General features: G+C 33.8%; 1 protein-coding gene across 2 annotated transcripts in view; it reads left to right on the forward strand.

Moving 5' to 3' along the window:
* The window catches only part of GCSAML (germinal center associated signaling and motility like), a 120,316-nt gene extending 104,494 nt beyond the window's left edge, over positions 1-15,822 (forward strand). For both annotated transcript variants that reach the window (XM_072837705.1, XM_072837706.1), the window contains 3 exons: positions 899-948; positions 14,013-14,041; positions 15,246-15,822. In XM_072837705.1, the coding sequence (XP_072693806.1) occupies positions 899-948; positions 14,013-14,041; positions 15,246-15,488 (322 nt within the window). In that variant the 3' untranslated portion in view covers positions 15,489-15,822. The remainder of the gene's footprint in view (positions 1-898; positions 949-14,012; positions 14,042-15,245) is intronic.
* Positions 15,823-19,957: the final 4,135 nt, after the last annotated feature.

Genomic DNA, 19,957 nt, shown 5'->3' on the forward strand with positions numbered 1-19,957 from the left:
CTAGCCACAGTCTCACTATTTAAAATAGGCAGTCAGTAGTTGATGGTGATAATCCACAACGTGAATTTAGACAGATTTGGGTTTTATGGTCAGATCCTCAACCACAGAACTGGCTGAGCAAGTCAGATTCATCATTCACCAACTTCTTTGTAACATGACTTTGCACCCTATCATATTCAAGTATGGTTTTACAGTGATCTTCTGATTTATTATTTAAAAATAAATAAAATGTTCCAAATATTACTATATTTCACAACTTTTTTTTCATACATATGGTACATTACACATAGTATGATAATTTAGCAATTCCTTAAGTTTCATAAAATATGGAATTTTATTTTCTACTTCTTATTCTTTTCCTAGATTTTTTTTGTAGAGAGAGTGAATGTACAGGGGGAGGGTCAAAGGGAGAGGGAGAGAGAGAATCATAAGTTGGCCGCATATCCAGGATGGGGTCCACTTCAGCACTCAATCTCATGACCCTGAGATCACAACCTGAATTGGTGTCAAGAGTTGGATACTTAACCAACTAAGCCGCCCAGGCACCACACTTTTCCTAGATTTTTGTTTTTCCCCCCCCAGCTTTATTGAGTTATAATTGACAAGCAAAATTTAAAAATTTTTAAAGTGTATGTGGTGATGTGATATACGTATACTTTGTGAAAAGAATTCCCCTTATTAGGTTAATTAACATATCCTTCAACAGTGTAATCAGTTATGGTTATGTTTCCTGGTTTTTCAGACATAGCTGGAGTAAGCAGACTTTTAATTTTAATTAATATTTGAATTGTAAATCTACCAATGACATTAGGTTAAGAATAATGAAACCTTTCTTTCAAGTATGTTTTCAGCTTCAGATGACTGGGCTGTCTCATGTTATTATATCTTTCCTTTATAGGCAGGAAATGACTACATTTGAGAGACAAAATCAAATTCAAGATAAGAAAAGTAAGTCATTGCTTCATAACATTTTTAAGACAAGGGAAGTTGTAAATTTAAACATCTAAATTAGTTCTGATACTGTGCTAGACAGGAAACACAGCTTGGGGTCCTTCTAGGGATGTCTTAGCCCTTCTTTTTTTCTTTCTTTCTTTCTTTCTTTCTTTCTTTCTTTCTTTCTTTCTTTCTTTCTTTCTTTCCTTTTTGTCTAACAAAACTCATTACTCATTACTTTTTGTATGACAGTAGTATCTGTATATTATTTTTTGATTTCCTTAAATTTTTAATTTTTTTCTCAAGTTTTAAACTCATTTTTGTTAGTAGTAATCATTTATTTACCTTGCTAAAAATCTAATAACTCAAGAGAGTGTTAATCAAATGACATGTAAAATACAGAAAGAGGGGGGGAAAACTAGATTCTTAGCTATTTGTACTATAAGAAATACTCCATTCTTTCCTGGGTATCCTGAATTTCTTCTTTTTCCTTGTGAATTGTACATTTTGAATTTATTAAGTTTTTATTTTAATTCTAGTATAGTTATCATACAGTTTTTATTAGCTTCAGGTGTACAATATGGTGATTCAACAATTCAAAACATTACTCAGTGCTCATCACAGCAAGGCACTCCTTAATGTCATCACTTATTTCACTCATCCCCTGCCCAACTCCTCTCTGGGAACCGTTGGTTTGTTTGGTGTGTTTCTTTCTTAAACTCTACATATGAATGAAATCATATGGTATTTGTCTTTCTCTGTCTTATTTTGCTTAGCATAATACTATTCAACTCATGTCATAACAGATGGCAAGATTTCATTCTTTTTTTATTGCTAAGTAATATTTCACTGTGTGTGTGTGTCACATACTACATTATCTTTATCTATTCATCAGTTGATAGACCCTTAGGCTGCTTCCATAATTTGGTTATTGTAAACAAAGCTACTATAAACATCAGGGTGCATATATTTATTTGAGTTAATGTTTTTGTATTTTGGAAGGTAAATACCCAGTAGTGCAATTGCTGGATTCTAGGATAGTTCTATTTTTAAATTTTGAGGAACCTCCACACTGTTCTCCAGAGTGGCTGCACCAGTTTGCATTCCCACCAACAGTACAAGAGGGTTCCTCTTTCTTCACATCCTCTCCAACATTTGTTGTCTCCTGTGTTAATTTTAACCATTGTGACAGATAATCTCATTGTAGTTTTTATTTGTATATACCTGATGATGAGTGATGTTGAGCATCTTTTCATGTCTGTTGGCCATCCTCATGTCTTTTCTGCAAAAATATCTGTTCAGATCCTCTGTCCATTTTTGTAATTGTTTTTTTTTCGGTGTTGAGTTGTTCAAATTCTAAACATATTTTTGGATATTAACTCTTTATCAGATATATCATTTGAAAATATCTTCTCCCATTGGGTAGGTTTCCTTTTTGTTTGGCTGATGGTTACCTTTACTCTTCAAAAACTTTTTATTTTGGAGTAGTCCCAATATTTATTCTTACCACTTTTATTTAACATCATACTGGAATTCCTAGGCATACTAATCAAACAAGAAAAAAGAAAGGCATCCATATTGGTAAGGAAGAAGAAAAACTTTCATTTGTAGATGACACAATACTATAGAAAACCCTAAAGACCCCATCAAAGACTACTAGAACTGATAAATGAATTCAGCAAAATTGCAAAGAAAAAAAAATATCCGGAAATCTATAACATTTTTATACGTTAATAATGAGGTAGAGGAAGCATAAATCGAAAAAAGTCTCACAATTACACCAAAGAGAATAAAATACCTTAGAATAAACTGAACCAAGGAGGTGAAAGACCTGTACCCTGAAAACTATAAAACATTGATAAACTAAATTGAAGACAACACAAATAAATGGAAAGATATTCCATGTTTATGGATTGAAAGAACCAATTTGTTAAAACATACACACTACCCAAAGCAATCTATGGATTCAAATCAATCCCTATCAATGTGTCAACAGTTTTCACAGAACTAGAACAAGTAATCCTAAAATTTGTATGGAACCACAAAAGACCCTGAAGAGCCAAAGTAGTTTTGAAAAAGAACAACTGGAAATATCACAATATCAGATTCCAAGATGTACTACAAAGCTATCATTATCCAAACAGTATGGCACAGGCACAAAAAATAGACACATAGATCAATGGAACAGAATAGAGACTTTGGAAATACAACCACATTTCTATGGTCAACTAATCTAAACTACTAACTAACAACTAACTAAACTAATAAAGGAGGCAAGAATATATAATTGGAAAAAGATAGTCTCTTCAACAAATGGTGAAATGGTGTCTGAAAAACTGAACAGCAACATGCAATATAATGAAATTGGATCACTTTTTTACAACACATACACATAGCTCAAAATGAATTAAAGAGCTAACGTGAGACCTGAAACCATAAAATTCTTACAAGAAAACATAGGCAGTAATTTCTTTGATATCAGCTATAGAAAAAAAGTTAGACATGTCTTATTTGGTAAAGAGAAAAAAAACAAAATTAAACTATTGTGTATGGTTTATTTTGAGAAACACTTTATGAACATCCATGGGAAGCAATTAACCCAAATCCTGCTGTTTTAATTTCTATATAGAAGTTTTAAATAAGGCCATTTGAAAATTAGCTATGTTGTGTTTCTTTTTTCTCTTCTCTTCTTTTTTTCTTTTCTTCTTTTGCTCTAGTACTCATTTTTTGGCATAGTAACCATATGTAGTAATCATGTAACTACTCAGAATGAATAATTATGAACAGCAATGTTTGTCCCTGGGGATAGACATATCTGAAAGAAACTCATTTTTTATCCCTACTGCCTCAACTTACAGCCAAGTGTATTGATATCATTTTTAGCCTCATTATTTGGAAATTTTCATTTCTTAATCACCTCTCAGCTCATGGTGCTTGCTTCTGGAACTACTGCTTCATTGAGCCTATTTCATGGCCCATGAAATAAATGTATTTCACCAAACATCATCACAGCCATAAGTAGAATAATATATTTTAAAAACATCATAGTGTTAGACATAAAATTGTCATAGGAGACAATCATATCGATTGTATGTATATGTATATGATTGTACTAAAGCATGGCAGAAAATACATTTCTAACTCTAGGTTTTGTTTAAAAAAAAAGTGAAGTGCCTCTGCCAAAATGTAACTACAGACTCTAATAGACAATTGTCAATCTTAAACTACCCTATCACTAGCACTTACAAATATTGGTCAAAATCTACATCCTAAAACTGTTTCTTTCTTCATTTCCCTGGCCTCTATACCCTACTGTTCATGTCCTAGGTCATGGCTACCTTTCTGCTCCCTGACATGCCTTTTCTTGGGGACACCTAAGGTGTGGGTGCCCTTCAGTCATCCAGCCTTGGATTTTTCCTACTTCATAAAGAATTGGTGACTGATGAATTTTTCTTCTTATAATCTTTGAAATAATTTTCTGGTGAAGCTATCTAGGGTAGAAGACATTTATAAAGAAAATTTTTAACATGCAGATGAAAACCTACAGACTATTACCATTTTCTTGCAGCTTTATGAGTTTCATTTCTCATTACATTTGTTGTTTTCTTTTTTTTCAATTAATGTTTTAAAGTCTTGAAACTTAAAATTATTATGTATATACTTCTATGTATTTAATGTTTCTAGGATCTGTAGTGGTTTCTTCTTGCTCATTCCTAACATTGTTTCTGCATGTGCGAGTGTGGGTGCTTTCCATCTATTTTTTTTTTTGAGAATGTAATGCCTTCTTCTATTAGTAAAATGTTTGAGATATACATTATGCCCAAATTCTTGAGATGTTATTGTTGAATATACATCATTCTTGAGTGCAATGTACAATGAACTTATTTATCTTGATTTAAATTAATATTCCTTGGAATCATACTTCATTATTACATGGATTCAGGCAGATAAATTACATTCCCTGAAATACAAACCAGCATACTAAATGACACTTGATGAACTGCTACAGCATTGGGTCTTATTAAGGGGAACTTTTACAAATCACATTCCCACCTATCACCACTCCACATACCTGTTTCACCAGGAGGCTAAAATCTGGTGTGAATAGACTTTCCTACTTGCTTCCTTTCCTGACTGCTGTTTCTGAGGCTTGCCTCTCTGAATATATTTTTCACATATTTTGCTTATATGTTATTCTTCCTGTGAAAGGCTGTGAGAGAGGGGAGGATGGGGTTGAAGGTATTTTCAGAAGGTGAAAAATAAGATCAATCTTTTGGACTATGATATAAATCTCAGTAAAACCAAGTTTTTCTAATTAGAAACAATATCATTTTTTGGGACTATTAATTCATTAAATATGATTTTTTTCAGCCACTATTACCATTTTCTGCCCAAATGATTAAATTCGCTTTGGAGTTAATCCAATTTGAATTTGCCAAAGCAAACAGATAGCTTAAAAAATAAATCTATGTAACATAAAATCTAAATATTTTCTTTTCAGAATCACCTTGTCTTTATTTTTTATTCCATTCATATCTCTGTTCTCCTTTTATCATTGTCCTCTCCATTCTAAGAAAATGAGTCTACTTTTAAAATTATGGTATTTACATTTAATGCAATCCCTATCAAAATACCATGGACTTTCTTCAGAGAGTTAGAACAAATTATTTTCAGATTTGTGTGGAATCAGAAAAGACCCCGAATAGCCAGGGGAATTTTAAAAAAGAAAACCATAGCTGGGGGCATCACAATGCCAGATTTCAGGTTGTACTACAAAGCTGTGGTCATCAAGACAGTGTGGTACTGGCACAAAAACAGACACATAGATCAATGGAACAGAATAGAGAATTCAGAAGTGGACCCTGAAGTTTATGGGCAACTAATATTCGATAAAGGAGGAAAGACTATCCATTGGAAGCAAAGACAGTCTCTTCAATAAATGGTGCTGGGAAAATTGGACATGCACATGCAGAAAAATGAAACTAGACCACTCTCTTTCACCATACACAAAGATAAACTCAAAATGGATGAAAGATCTAAATGTGAGAAAAGAGTCCATCAAAATCCTAGTGGACAACACAGGCAACACCCTTTTTGAACTCGGCCACAGTAACTTCTTGCAAGATACACCCACGAAGGCAAAAGAAACAACAGCAAAAATGAACTATTGTGACTTTATCAAGATAAGAAGCTTTTGCACAGCAAAGGATACATTCAACAAAACTAAAAGACAACCTACAGAATGGGAGAAGATATTTGCAAATGACGTATCAGGTAAATGGCTAGTTTCCAAGATCTATAAAGAACTTCTTAAACTCAACAGCAAAGAAACAAACAATCTAATCATGAAATGGGCAAAAGACATGAACAGAAATCTCACAGAGGAAGACATAGACATGGCCAACATGCCCATGAGAAAATGTTCTGCATCACTGACCATGAGGGAAATACAAATCAAAACCACAATGAGATCCCACTTCATACCAGTGAGAATGGGGAAAATTAACAAGGCAGGAAACCACAAATGTTGGAGAGGATGTGGAGAAAAGGGAACCCTCTTATTCTGTTGGTGGGAATGTGAACTGGTGCAGCCACTCTGGAAAACTGTGTGGAGGTTCCTCAAAGAGTTAAAAATATACCTGCCCTACGACCCAGCAATTGCACTGCTGGGAATTTACCCCCAAAGATACAGATGCAATGAAACGCTGGGACACCTGCACCCCGATGTTTCTAGCAGCAATGTCCACAATAGCCAAACTGTGGAAGGAGCCTCGGTGTCCATAGAAAGATGAATGGATAAAGAAGATGTGGTTTATGTATACAATGGAATATTACTCAGCCATTAGAAACGACAAATACCCACCATTTGCTTCAAGGTGGATGGAACTGGAGGGTATTATGCTGAGTGAAATAAGTCAATCGGAGAAGGACAAACATTATATGTTCTCATTCATTTGGAGAATATAAATAATAGTTAAAAGGAATAGAAGGGAAGGGAGAAGAAATGGGTAGGAAATACCAGAAAGGGAGACAGAACATGAAGACTCCTAACTCTGGGAAACGAACTAGGGGTGGTCGAAGGGGAGGAGGGCAGTGGGTGGAAATGAATGGGTGACAGGCACTGATGGGGGCACTTGATGGGATGAGCACTGGGTGTTATTCTGTATGTTGGCAAATTGAACACCAATACAAAATAAATTTATTATAAAATAAATAAATAAATAAATAAATAAATAAATAAATAAATAAAATTGACATTAAAAAAAGATATATTCATTTTAATATGTGTATACTCCCAAATCTGTCAATATTTTCCCGTTTTCTAAAGTGTAATATTTTACTTTTTTCTAAAGTGTAATATTAGCTTTTGGTGGATGATACAGTGATTCAGCAATTCCATACATCACCTATATACCATATCTTGTTTTAGTGGTGGAGAGGAGGGATGTAAGACCTATCATTTTTTTCCCTCAAGTGTTAATTTAAGTTCTGGTTAGTTAACATACAGTGTGATATTAGTTTTAGGTGTAGAATTTAGTGATTCATCACTTACACAGAACATTCAGTGCTCCTCACTATAAGTGCCCTCCTTAATACCCGTGACCTATTCAAACCATCCCCTCACCCACTCCCCTCCAGTAATCATCAGTTTGTTCTCTATTGTTAAGAATCTGTTTCCTGGTTTGATTTTCTGTTTTTTTTCCTGCCATGTTTATGTGTCTTATTTCTGAAATTTCACATGAGTGAAATCATATATATATATAATATATATTTATATATATTCATATATAAAATATATAAATATATAAATAAAAATATAGACAAATATATATTATGTTATATATATATATATATTTCCAGTATGATACTGTTTGGATCACTACAGCCCTGTGATATAACTTGAAGTCCGAAACTGTGATGCCTCCAGTTTTGCTTTTCTGTTTCAAGACTGCTTTGGCAGTTCAGGGTCTTTTGTGTTTTGATACAAATTGTAAAATTGTCTATACTAGTTCTATGAAAAATGCTGTTGTTATTTTGATAGAGATTGCATTAATTGGGTAGATTGCTTTGGGTAGTATAGATATTTTAACAATATTTGTTCTTTTTAAAAAAGATTTTATTTATTTATTCATGAGAGACACACAGAGAGAGAAGCAGAGACACAGGCAGAGGGAGAAGCAGGCCCCGTGCAGGCAGCCTGATGTGGGACTCAATCCTGGGATCCAGGATCACATCCTGGGCCAAAGGCAGATGCTTTAACTGCTGAGCCACCCAGGCGTCCCACTATTTGTTTTTCTAATTCATGAGGATGGGATATCTTTCCATCTTTGTGTTCTCTTCAATTTCTTTCATCAGTGTTTTGTATTTTTCAGAGTACAGATCTTTTATCTCTTTGGACAGGTATTCCTAGGTATCTTATTTTTGGTGCAATTGTAAATGGGATTGATTCCTTAATTTATCTTTCTGATGCTTCATTATTAATTTATAGAAATTCAACTGATTTATGCACATTGATTTTGTATTTTGCAACTTTAATGAATTTGTTCATCAGTTCTAGCAGATTTTTGGATGAGTCAGGTTTTCTATGTAGAGTATCATGTTATTTGCAAATATGAAATTTTGACTTCTTCATTGATTTGCATTCCTTTTATTTCTTTTCGTCTGATTATAGCAGCTAGGACTTCTAGTACCATATTGAATAGAAGAGATGACAGTGGACATCCTTGTCTTCTTATTGACCTTAAGGGAAAAGCTCTCAGTTTTTACCCGTTATAAATGATTTTAGCTATGGTTTTGTTGTTGTTGTTGTTGTTTTCTATAAGACCTTTATTATGTTGAGGTGTGTCTTTTCTAAAGATACTTTGTTCAGGGTTTTTATCATGAATGGATGCTGTACTTTGTCAAATGGTTTTTATGGATCTGTTGAAATGATTATATGCTTCTTATCCTTTCTCTTATTGATTTGATGAATTATGTTGATTGGTTTGCAAATAGTGAACTACCTTTGCAACCCAGGAACAAATACCACTTGATCATGGTAAATGATTTTTTAAAATGTTTTGTTGAATTTTTTTGATCATAGTTTGGGTTTTTGTATCCATGCTTACCAGGGATATTGGCCTGTATTTCTCTTTTTTATTGGAGTCTTTATCCAGTTTTGGTATCAGAGTAATACTGTCCTGATTGAATGAATTTGGAAGTTTTCCTTCCTTTTCTGTTTTTGGAAGAGTTTAAGAAAGTATTAATTCTTCTTGGAATGTTTGGTAGAATTTGCCTGTGAAGCTCTCTGGTCCTGGATTTTGTTTAGTGGGCGATTTTTGATTATTGATTCAATTTCTTTGCTGATAGTTGGGCTGTTCAAATTTACTCTTTCTGTTTCAATTTTGGTAATGTATATGTTTCTAGGAATTTTTCCATTTTTTCTAGGTTGTCCAATTTGTTGGCATATCATTTTTCATAATATTCTCATAGTTTTTGTATTTATGTGGCTTCTGTTATTTTTTCTTTCTCATTTGTGATTTTGTTTATTTTAGTCCCTTCTTTTTTCTTCTGAGAAGTCTGGCTAGAGGCTTATCAGTTTTATTAATATTTTCAAAGAACCAGCTCCCGGTTTCATTGATCTGTTCTCTATTGTTGTTCCTGTTGTTTTTTCTATATCATTTATTTCTGCTCAAATCTTTATTATTTCCTTTCTTCTTTTGACTTTAGGCTTCATTTGTTGTGCCTTTTCTAGTTCCTTTAGGTGTAAGGCTAGGCAGTTTATTTGAGATTTTTCTTGCTTCTTGAGGTAGGTCTGTATTGCTTTATACTTCCCTCTTACAACCACTTTTGCTGCATCCCAAAGGCTTTGGACTGTCGTGTTTTCATTTTCACTTGTTTCCGTGTACTTTTTAATTTCATATAACCTCTATGTGTGTGTGCTCTTTCCAGATTTTTCTTTTTTAAAAGATTTTATTTATTTATTCATGACAGAGAGAGGCAGAGATGTGGGCAGAGGGAGAAGCAGGATCCCTACGGGGAACCCAATGCCGGACTTGATTCCAGGACCCCAGGATCATGCCCTGAGCCAAAGGCAGACGCTCAACCACTGAGCCACCCAGCTGCTCCTTTCCAGATTTTTTCTTGTGGTTGACTTCTAGTTTCATAGCGTTATAGTCAGAAAAGTTGCATGGTATGATTTCGCTTTTTAAAAATTTGTTGAGATTTGTTTTCTAGCTTATTATGCAAATTATCCTGGAGAACGTCCCATGTACACTTGAGAGGAATGTGTATTCTGCTGTTTTAGGATGAAGTGTTCTGAATATATGTTAAGTCCATCTGTTTCAATGTGCCATTCAAAGCCATTGTTTCCTTGTTCATTTCCTGCTTATATGCTCTATCCTTGCTGTGAGTGGGGTGTGAAAATCTCCTCTTATTATTGTATTATTATCAATTTATTTCTTTATGTTTATTATTAACTGTTTTGTGGATTTGGGAGCTCCTATGCTGGGTGCATTAATATTTATAATTGTTAGATCTTCTTGTTGGATTGTCCCCTTTACATTATATAGTGTCTTTCTTTTTCTCTTTTTAAAGCATCTTAAAGTCTATTTTGTGCAATGAGCGTATTGCTATCCAGCTTTCTTTTGACATCCATTACATGATGAATGATGAATGATGAATGTTTCTCCATCCCCTCTTCCAATCTTCAGGTGTCTTTAGGTCTAAACTGAGTCTCCTGTAGGCAGCATATAGATGGGTTTTGGGTTTTTTAAAAAGCCTTTTGGCCACCCTTTGTCTTTTGACTGGGACATTTAGTTCATTTACATTCAAGATAATTATTGAAAGAAACAGATCATTGCTATTTTATTACTTATTTTGTGGTTGTTTCTGAATATTTATTTGATCCATTCCTCTCTCCTGGTTTGCTGGTTTTCTTTGGTGTTACATTTAAATTTCTTTCTCCTTATCCTTTGCATTTCTTTACAGTGGTTTTTGATTTTTGGTTAACATCAAGTTTATATAAAACATCTTCTGCATACAGGAGTCATATTAAGTTGAAGATCATTTAAGTTTGAATATTCTTTATTTCTCTCCTCTCCACATTTTACATATATGGTGTTATATTTTCATCTAGTTTATACAGCTGAGGCCAGAGTAAACACAAAGATCTTTAGAAGGTGATGGAGAGGAACAGGAGAAATAGTGCCAAAATAATGCATCAGGAATAAAATTTGAACAGCCATTGCTGGTTTTATGTCTATGGTTGAAAAAGGAGGAAGCCATGATCCAAAGAATGAGGGCAGCTTCTAAAAGTGAAAAGAAGGGAAAATGTAGCTCCCCTAGATTCTGCAGAAAGGTGTTCAGCCTTATCAATTCCTTGATTTTAGCCCTATGAGGCTAATTTTGTTAATTTTGATCTCCAGTATTTTAAGATAACTAACACATATTGTTTTAAGCCATCACATTGTGGTAATTGGTTATAGCGGCAATAGGACACTTAAAAAACCCTGAAACACTGATTCTATTTTATGTGGGTTGTCATTACTGAGATCAACTTCTAGGCAGCCACTCCAATTAATGATTGGAAGTGCTTTTAAGTCTGTGAGTGCAATATTAATTCCATATCTGGTAAGTGCACTGATATGAAGACATTCATTCAGTACTATAGAATATATATGCTTCCTTTCATAATCTAGAACTTACAGAGTTCATTCAATAACAGCACCATGATGCTAAATTAACACTTTTGTTAGCTCAATTTGGTGTTTTATTAGGGAATACTTTTCTGTTACAATCTACCTCATTTCAAGAGCATGGTGGGTCTGATTTTCACTTCGAGTCTGAATATATTGAAGTGCCATTGGTAAGGCATAGTCTTTGGGTTTTCTGTGCAAGATAACTTCTTCAGGGTTTTCAAAGTAGGACGAGTTTCATTATTCAGGAACAAAAGGAGTGCCTCATCTGACAAAATGTTTGTTGGCAGTTGGGATTCAGGGTAATCATAGTCATCAGAAATTCTCTCTAATATTTTCATTCTGATTTTAACAAAATGTATATATTTTTTCTCTAATCAATGCCCTAACATTCAACAAGAAATCTACTCTAAATATTAATTCAACTGGTCTTTAGTATAGTCATGGGATGTTCCACGTTTTTGAACTGAGACTAAGTATGTTTGTTACTAAGAATTTTAACAACTTTAGCACCAATAGTGACAATTGTTTCACCCAGTAGTCTAATTTTCTCATGCTCTTTATATGGATAATTGGCTTTTCAAATTATATTTAATGCTGTGATTGAATTTATTCAAGCTATGCAATTCCTCAGTTTATATATAATTCCCTCCATTCATATATAATCCCCTCAGTTCATATATAATTATATTATTATATATGAATGATTTATAAATAAGTAAATAAATAAAATCCCATACATGAAATGAATGCATTGAACATGACTTCAATTTATGAAAAATAATGAGCTATGAAAAGTTATTAACATAATGTAGTTTTGCAGAATCTGTTAAATTTATTTAGTATAAAGTAGTATTTTGCTAAGGGTCACTATCAAACTTATTAAGTTGTAAATTTCAGAATTACTTAATATTCCTCTTATAAATTGGGATTTTTGCGATATTTAGTGTTCTTTGACCTCCCTTATTCTAGTTTGTTAATTAAAAAAATACTAGTTGTGGGGAGCAGGAAGATGGCCATGGAGTAGAGGGATCCTAGGCTTGTCTCATTCCACAAACATGACTAGATAACAAGCAAATTATCCTAAATACCCTAGAAATAGACCTGAAGACTGACTGAACAAACTCAACAACTTAAGGGAAGGAAGAGACCACATTGAATAACGTAGAAAGTGCAGATGTGTGGTTTAGGGGAGAAACGGATCATGGGTACCATGGAAGGGAGGAAGCCATGGATACAGAGAAGGGAGACAGAGGAGCACACAGAGGAACACACAAGTAGAATGCTTTCCCAATGTCATTGGCTAGAAAAATGGGAGGACTTGAATTATCATGAGTTCTTGCAATCAGCAAGGCTTAAAGCTTGGAGTTGTAAAGGCCAGAGCTCAGCTGGAATAGAGCCTGAAGGACACTGCACTGCTTTTGGAGAGAAGCAGTTGTAGTTTTGATTTGCATTTCTCTGATGATGGGTGATGTTGAGCATCTTTTCATGTGCCTGTTAGCTATCTGTATGTCTTCTGTGGAAAAATGTCTTTTCATGTCTTTTGCCCATTATTATTGGATTATTTGTTTTTTTGTTTTTTGAGTTTTATAAGTTCTTTATATATTTTAGATACTAACCCATTATCAAATATGTCATTTGGAAATATCTTATACCATTTCATAGGTTGCCTTTTGGTTTTGTAACCTCTTTGACACTATCCATAACAATTTTTTTCTAGAAATGTCCCTGAGGTAAGGGAAATAAAGACAGAAATAAGCTTAAAAAATGGATATGAACAAATGAATAAATAATTCTCTAAAAAATACTAGTTGTGGATCTCAGATTAACAACAAAAATATAAATTACTTTAGCATTCATAGATGCAATTGACTTGAATCTATACATTGGTACTTAATTTAAAATAGTTCATCTTGTTACTTCAGTATCCTTCTCTGTAATGATTTTTTATCTTTAAGAATTAAGATTCTCTATGATAAAAAAAAAAAGATTCTCTATGATAGCTTTATAGAATTTATATCTTAAATTTCATATATAATCGTTCCTTCTTGAAACTTGCCCCACTTTATTGTTGTGGCATGTTTGTGAAGAAAATTTTATTACCCAATTCCAAAATCTACCTTTATTTAGCAAATTTACTTTAGGAAAATACAAAGAAGCATAGTATTACTGTTTCATCAACATATATTCACATATATTCTTTTACATATATTCACATATACTGACATATATTCTTTCCTGATATTGTCATTCAACTTGAGAACCTTAATAATAATGAGATAATGTTACATGCTTAGATGGTGGACTTCTTTCCAGTTTTATCACTGTATTTTATCCTTTTCACTTTTTCCTCCAACTTGTGATAGTCAAAAATCTTAGTTACTTTTTTTTTTAATCCTTCAGGTAAAGGAGTTTCACCCACTTCTAATCAGGTAATAAAAAATATTAATTTGTGTGATAAATGTTAAACTACAGATGACTATTTAAGGGTAGCTGTCTTTCTTGTAATTTTTGAATAAGCTTATCAAAGTATTTTATGCTATAAATAATTTCCTTTATAGTTTTAATGCAGAAATAGAGAACATTAAAAAATAAAACAATATATTAACTGATTTAAGTGACTGGAAAATTCTTCTGGTTGACCCAAATTCTACTGAAGTTTATTATTTTAATTTTCATTTTTTTTACGGTTTTGCTGATGTACAATTTATTTATTTATTTATTTATTGTTTAGATTTTTTAAATACATTTTCAAAATTACTATAATGAAAATAAAATGAAATAAATTTATACTTATAATTTGACCATCATAAAACATTAATTTTTTTCAGCTTTCTATGTTACCTTCTAATATTTAAACCCAGGAATTAGCATTTATATTTACAAATATGGTGGAAATTGGGGATCTCTGGGTGGGTCAGTGGTTAAGTGCCTGCCTTCAGCCTGAGGCATGATTCTGGAGTCCCAGGATTGAGTCCTGTGTCGGGGTCCCTGCATGGAGCCTGCTTCTCCCTCTGCCTGTGTCTCTGCGTCACTCTCTCTCTCTCTCTCTGTGTCTCTCATGAGTGAATAAATAAAATCTTTAAAAAATATGGTGGAAATTAATAGACATAAAAATGTTTATTCCTTTTAATACCATATCACAAACATTTTATTGATTTAATTACAATATAGTATCTTAATGCTTTCATTTTTCTTTCATAGTCTGTGCAGTTGAGAATGTATTTAAGCTCAAAAATTTAATTTTACTTTGTCTTATGAAACTTAATGTTTTATATAGTTCAATTAATTACTTGAGGTATGATTATTGCATATATTATGTCTGAATATGTGTGACTCAATGTATACAACTACAATTTTTAGATATTCAGAATGATAATAATATCCTTCTTTTCTCTTTTGTTATTTGAAGTGAAACAAAAACATAATGAACAATAGCTTGGAGCACAGTACATTTTGCTAAAATGAAATCTATAAGATATTTCTGAAGCCCTTTTGAGAAAGTGCTTTGGATACCTGATATGTTAAGATAACCATAAGACAAGAAGAAAGGAGGGGCAGTCACTAAACTCAAATTTGATTAATGGTCCTGGATCCTTGATTTATTATTGTTATTATTATTCTTGTGCTTGGCAGGAAAATGAGAATGGCAGTGGTTCTGAGGAACTGTGCTACTCTGTCATTAGTCACAGACCGTGTCGGAGGCCCTCCCTGAGCTCCAATGATGATGGATATGAGAATATTGACTCCACCACAAAGAGAGTGAGGACATATAGAGATGCACCAGAAACAGAATATGCCCTCATCAAGATGACTTGTGTCACTAGGCCTTCTTCCTGTAGCCTTGAGCATGATTATGAACTCGTGCTTCCCCGCTAGAAATCTCATGCTTCATCATCTTACACTAACAAAGATTAATGAATAGTGACCTCCAGGGGGGGGTTTCTGCATCTCTGAAACATGACAACTCTGTGGTTTGGGTTAAGCCATATACATTGACCTAAAGGTATGGAGCATCCTACAGCTTTCTGTTTGTAAGTTTGGGGACATGGAGATAGTGGAAACTTCTTAGGACAATGGACATCCATAGATATATGACTTAATATCCAATTCCAGCACTGTTCTTCAAATTTCAAATGCCAAGAATTTCCACTCATAATTATCTATTTCACTTTTGAGGTGTAATTCTACTCAATAAACTTTTAAAATATAAGACCAGTGATCAGACCCTTTGCTAACCTGATTTTTATTTAAATTTTGATTTTTTCATGTATTAGAAATTCTTTTCTGTAAACTGTGGTAAGAGTTCTAAGAATCAATAGGTTTTGACACTGACCTTTCTGAGAGGGGAAACTGAAAGTCATTAAAAAAGAAGAAATGCATCAAGTTAGTTACTCACTGTCTTTTTCTTCAATGGTAAATCAGAAGATTCTGTTCAAAGACTAGTTAAAAAAAACCTAAAAACCAAAAACCTAAACCAAACAAGCAAAAACAAAAGTAAACTTTGTGTATATAGCTTTGTTCACAACATACTACTGAATTTAATCTATGACTAGTTACCTCTGCTGGAGGACTTTGAAGAGTGTTTTGTCTTAAAATTCAGGCATATTGGGAGTTTGGGGAAGATGGCAGAGTAGGAAAATCCTGAGGTCACCTTGCTCCACAAACACACTGCGATAACAGACACTTTAGTGCATCTAACTCTGAAATGGACCTGGGGAAGAACAGATTTTCCATAGTTAATTATAGAGAAGAGGCCATATCAGAAAAGGTCAGAAGGGCAGGTATTTTGGGAAACAAATACTTGGCAGGATTAACCACAAAGAGAAGGGTGAAACAAGCATGGTGAAACAAGAGGATTAGAGAGCCACACCAGACACCCTAGACATGGCGAACCTGCACTAAGACCAGTCCCAATCATATCTGGCTTTGATAATGTGTGGGGCTTAAATTTGTTTCTACAATCAATGGGCCTTAACTCCAGGTACTCTGACTGCTGACATGGCAACTACAAGCCCTGACAGGCCCAATAACAGCATAGGAACCTAATCATGCCCATGTGTCCACAACAAGCAAAGGGGACCATTGCAGCCAACTGGACTGAAAATAAACACAGATCAGGCACAAGAGTTGGGCACATGCAACCTACATGGTGAACACACCTGAAGTTCTTGGTCTGGGAAACAGGGTTGTTGTACTACAGGGCACCGTAAGACCTCTTTTTCACAAGGCCATAATTTTTAAGGTCTGGAACATATCTGGATTTCCTAATACATAGAAACAAACAGAGAATCAGATAAAATGAAGAAACAGAAGAATATGTCTCAAATAAAAGAATAAGGCCAAGCCATAGCAAAAGAGCAAAATGAAACAAATAACATGACTGATAAAGAATTCAAAGTAAAGGTTATAAAGATTCCTGCTGGACTTGAGGAAACTGAAAAATCTTAGTGAAACCTTCAACAAGGATATAGGAAATATAAAAATGAACCAGAGATGAAGAATGCAAAAACTGAGATTAAAAAAAATACACCAAAGGGAATATTGATTAAACATGAGAGAAAGCAGAAGAGCAGATCAGTGATCTGGAAGACAGGATAATGGGAAGTAATAAAGCTGAACAGCATATAGAAAAAAAAAAGAATAATAATAAAACATAAGAATACATTAAGGGAACTAAGTGACATCATCAAACCTAATAACAGTGGCATTATAAGGATCCCAGAAAGGGATCTCTGAAGATAGATAAGTGGGACAAAAAAATTATTTGAAGAAATAATAGCTTAAGATTTCCCTAACCTGGAGAAGGAAACAGATATCCCCATCTAGGAGGCACAGAGAGCCTCCGACAAAATCAACCCAAGGAGGTCCACAGCAAGACACATAACAAATAAAATGGTAAAAAGTAGTGATTGAGAACTTTAAAAGCAGCAGAGAAATGTTTAAAAGACATACAAGGGAAAGTCCATAAGGTTATCAGCTGATCTTTCTTTTAAAGATTTTATTTATTTATTCATGAGAGAGAGAGAGAGAATAGCAGAGACACAGGCAGAGGTAGAAGCAGCCCCCAAGCATGGAGTCCAATGCGGGACTCTATTCTGGGTCTCCAGGATCAGGCCCTGCTGAAGGTGGCACTAAGCCACTGAGTCACCTGGGCTGCCCTATCAGCTGATCTTTTAACAAAAACTTAAAGCAAAAAAAAAAAAAAAGAGTAGGTTCAAAGTCCTCAAAGGAAAAAAAAAGAGAAGAAAAAAGAAAAACTTGTATCCAAGAATGCCCAGCAAGGCCATTATTCAGAGTAGAAGGGGCATAAATTTCCCCAGACAACCAAAAGTTAAAGGACTTTATCACCACTAAACCAGCCTTACAAAAAACATTAATGTGGATTATTGAGTGGAAAGAAAAGGCTATAGTAGGAATAAGACTAAAGGAAAACATTTATAAGGAAACATAAAAGGAAAACATTTAAAAGGTAATGCAGACATATAAAAAAGTAGTAGACTAATCATTATAAAATCAGTATAGTGGTTAAAGCACAAAGGCAGTAAAACAAATTATAAATACAAAAATCAATCAAGAGATGCACAAAATAAAGAATATGAACTATGAGATCATATTCATATAACATGGGGAGGGCAGTAAAAATTTAATGCTTTTAAAATTTGTTCAAACTTATGACCATCAACATAGTATAGACTGCTATATTCATAAGATGTTGTATGTGAACCTAATGGTAAACACAAATAAAAAAATCTATAATGGATATATAAAACATTTAAAGGATTCCAAGCATATCACTAAAGAAGGCCATCAAACCACAAGAGACAAAGCAAGGCAAAAATAGAGAACAGAGAAGAATTAGCAAAACAACCACAAAACCAGAAATAAAATTTCATAAGTACATATCTGTTGATAATCACTTTGAATCTAAATGAACTAAATGTTCCAATCAAAAGACAGGGTATTTAGCAGAGACATGGACAAATATTTCTCCTGAGAAGACAACCAGATGGCCAACAGACACATGAAAAGATGAATGGATAAAGAAGATGTGGTTGATGTATACAATGGAATATTAGCCATTAGAAACGACAAATACCCACCATTTGCTTCAACGTGGATGGAACTGGAGGGTATTATGCTGAGTGAAGTAAGTCAATCGGAGAAGGACAAACAGTGTATGTTCTCATTCATTTGGGGAATATAAATAATAGTGAAAGGGAATAGAAGGGAAGGGAGAAGAAATGTGTGGGAAATATCAGAAAGGGAGACAGAACATAAAGACTCCTAACTCTGGGAAAAGAACTAGGGGTGGTGGAAGGGGAGGTGGGCGGGGGGTGGGGGTGACAAGGTGACGAGCACTGAGGGGGGCACTTGATGGGATGAGCACTGGGTGTTATGCTATGTGTTGGCAAATTGAACTCCAATAAAAAACTAACTTAAAATAAAAAAATTAAAAAAATAAAAGATGATCAACATCACTTGTCATCAGAGAAATGTAAATTAAAATGACTATGAGATATTATATCACATCTATAAGAATGGCTAACACACACACACACACACACACAGAGGAGGAAACAAGTGCTGGTGAGTATGTGGAGAAAAAGAAACTCTCATGAATTGTTGGTGGGAATGCACACTGTTGCAGCTATTGTGATAAAGAGTATAGAGCTTCCTCAAATAATTAAAAATAGAATATCCTATGATCCAGTACTTCCACTACTGGGTATTTACCCAAAGAATATAAAAACACTAATTTGAAAAGATTCATATACCCTTATGTTTATTACACATTATTTAAAAGTGCCCATCAATAAATGAATAGGTAAAGATATATATGATATATATCTATAAATATCTATAAATATATTATATCTAAAAATATAAAAGTATTAAATCTTGCAATTTGCAATAACATGGATAGATCTAGAAATCATAATGCTTAGTGAAATAAGTTGGTCATCTTATTTGGATGCTGAAAACAGCAGATAATCCCTTGCTAAATAGTAATATTAGACTGACAGAAATTTCTATCCTACAGGCTTCCTTTTCCCTCAGTGATTCCTAATGAACTAAACACCAGTGAACACATGTCTTAATTACTTCCTTGGGGTTCTTTGCCCCAGTGACCTCGGCCAAGTAAACATACTAAATATTGCTCTTCGTTACTTCCTTATATTCTCATTTTAGAGACAAAGGAGAGTCTGCCTCTTTATGGGGTGGATTCATTTTCCCTTTGCTGGTGTCTGCTTTTTGACCTCAGGTAAACAATATCAATAACAAAGCCCTTATTTCTCTTCATGTGTGTGTACAGATCTTGTGACAAGAGGCTCTATGGAAAGTAA

This window comes from Canis lupus, chromosome 9 (assembly GCF_048164855.1).
Source record: "Canis lupus baileyi chromosome 9, mCanLup2.hap1, whole genome shotgun sequence".
NCBI classification, from domain to species: Eukaryota; Metazoa; Chordata; class Mammalia; order Carnivora; family Canidae; genus Canis; species Canis lupus.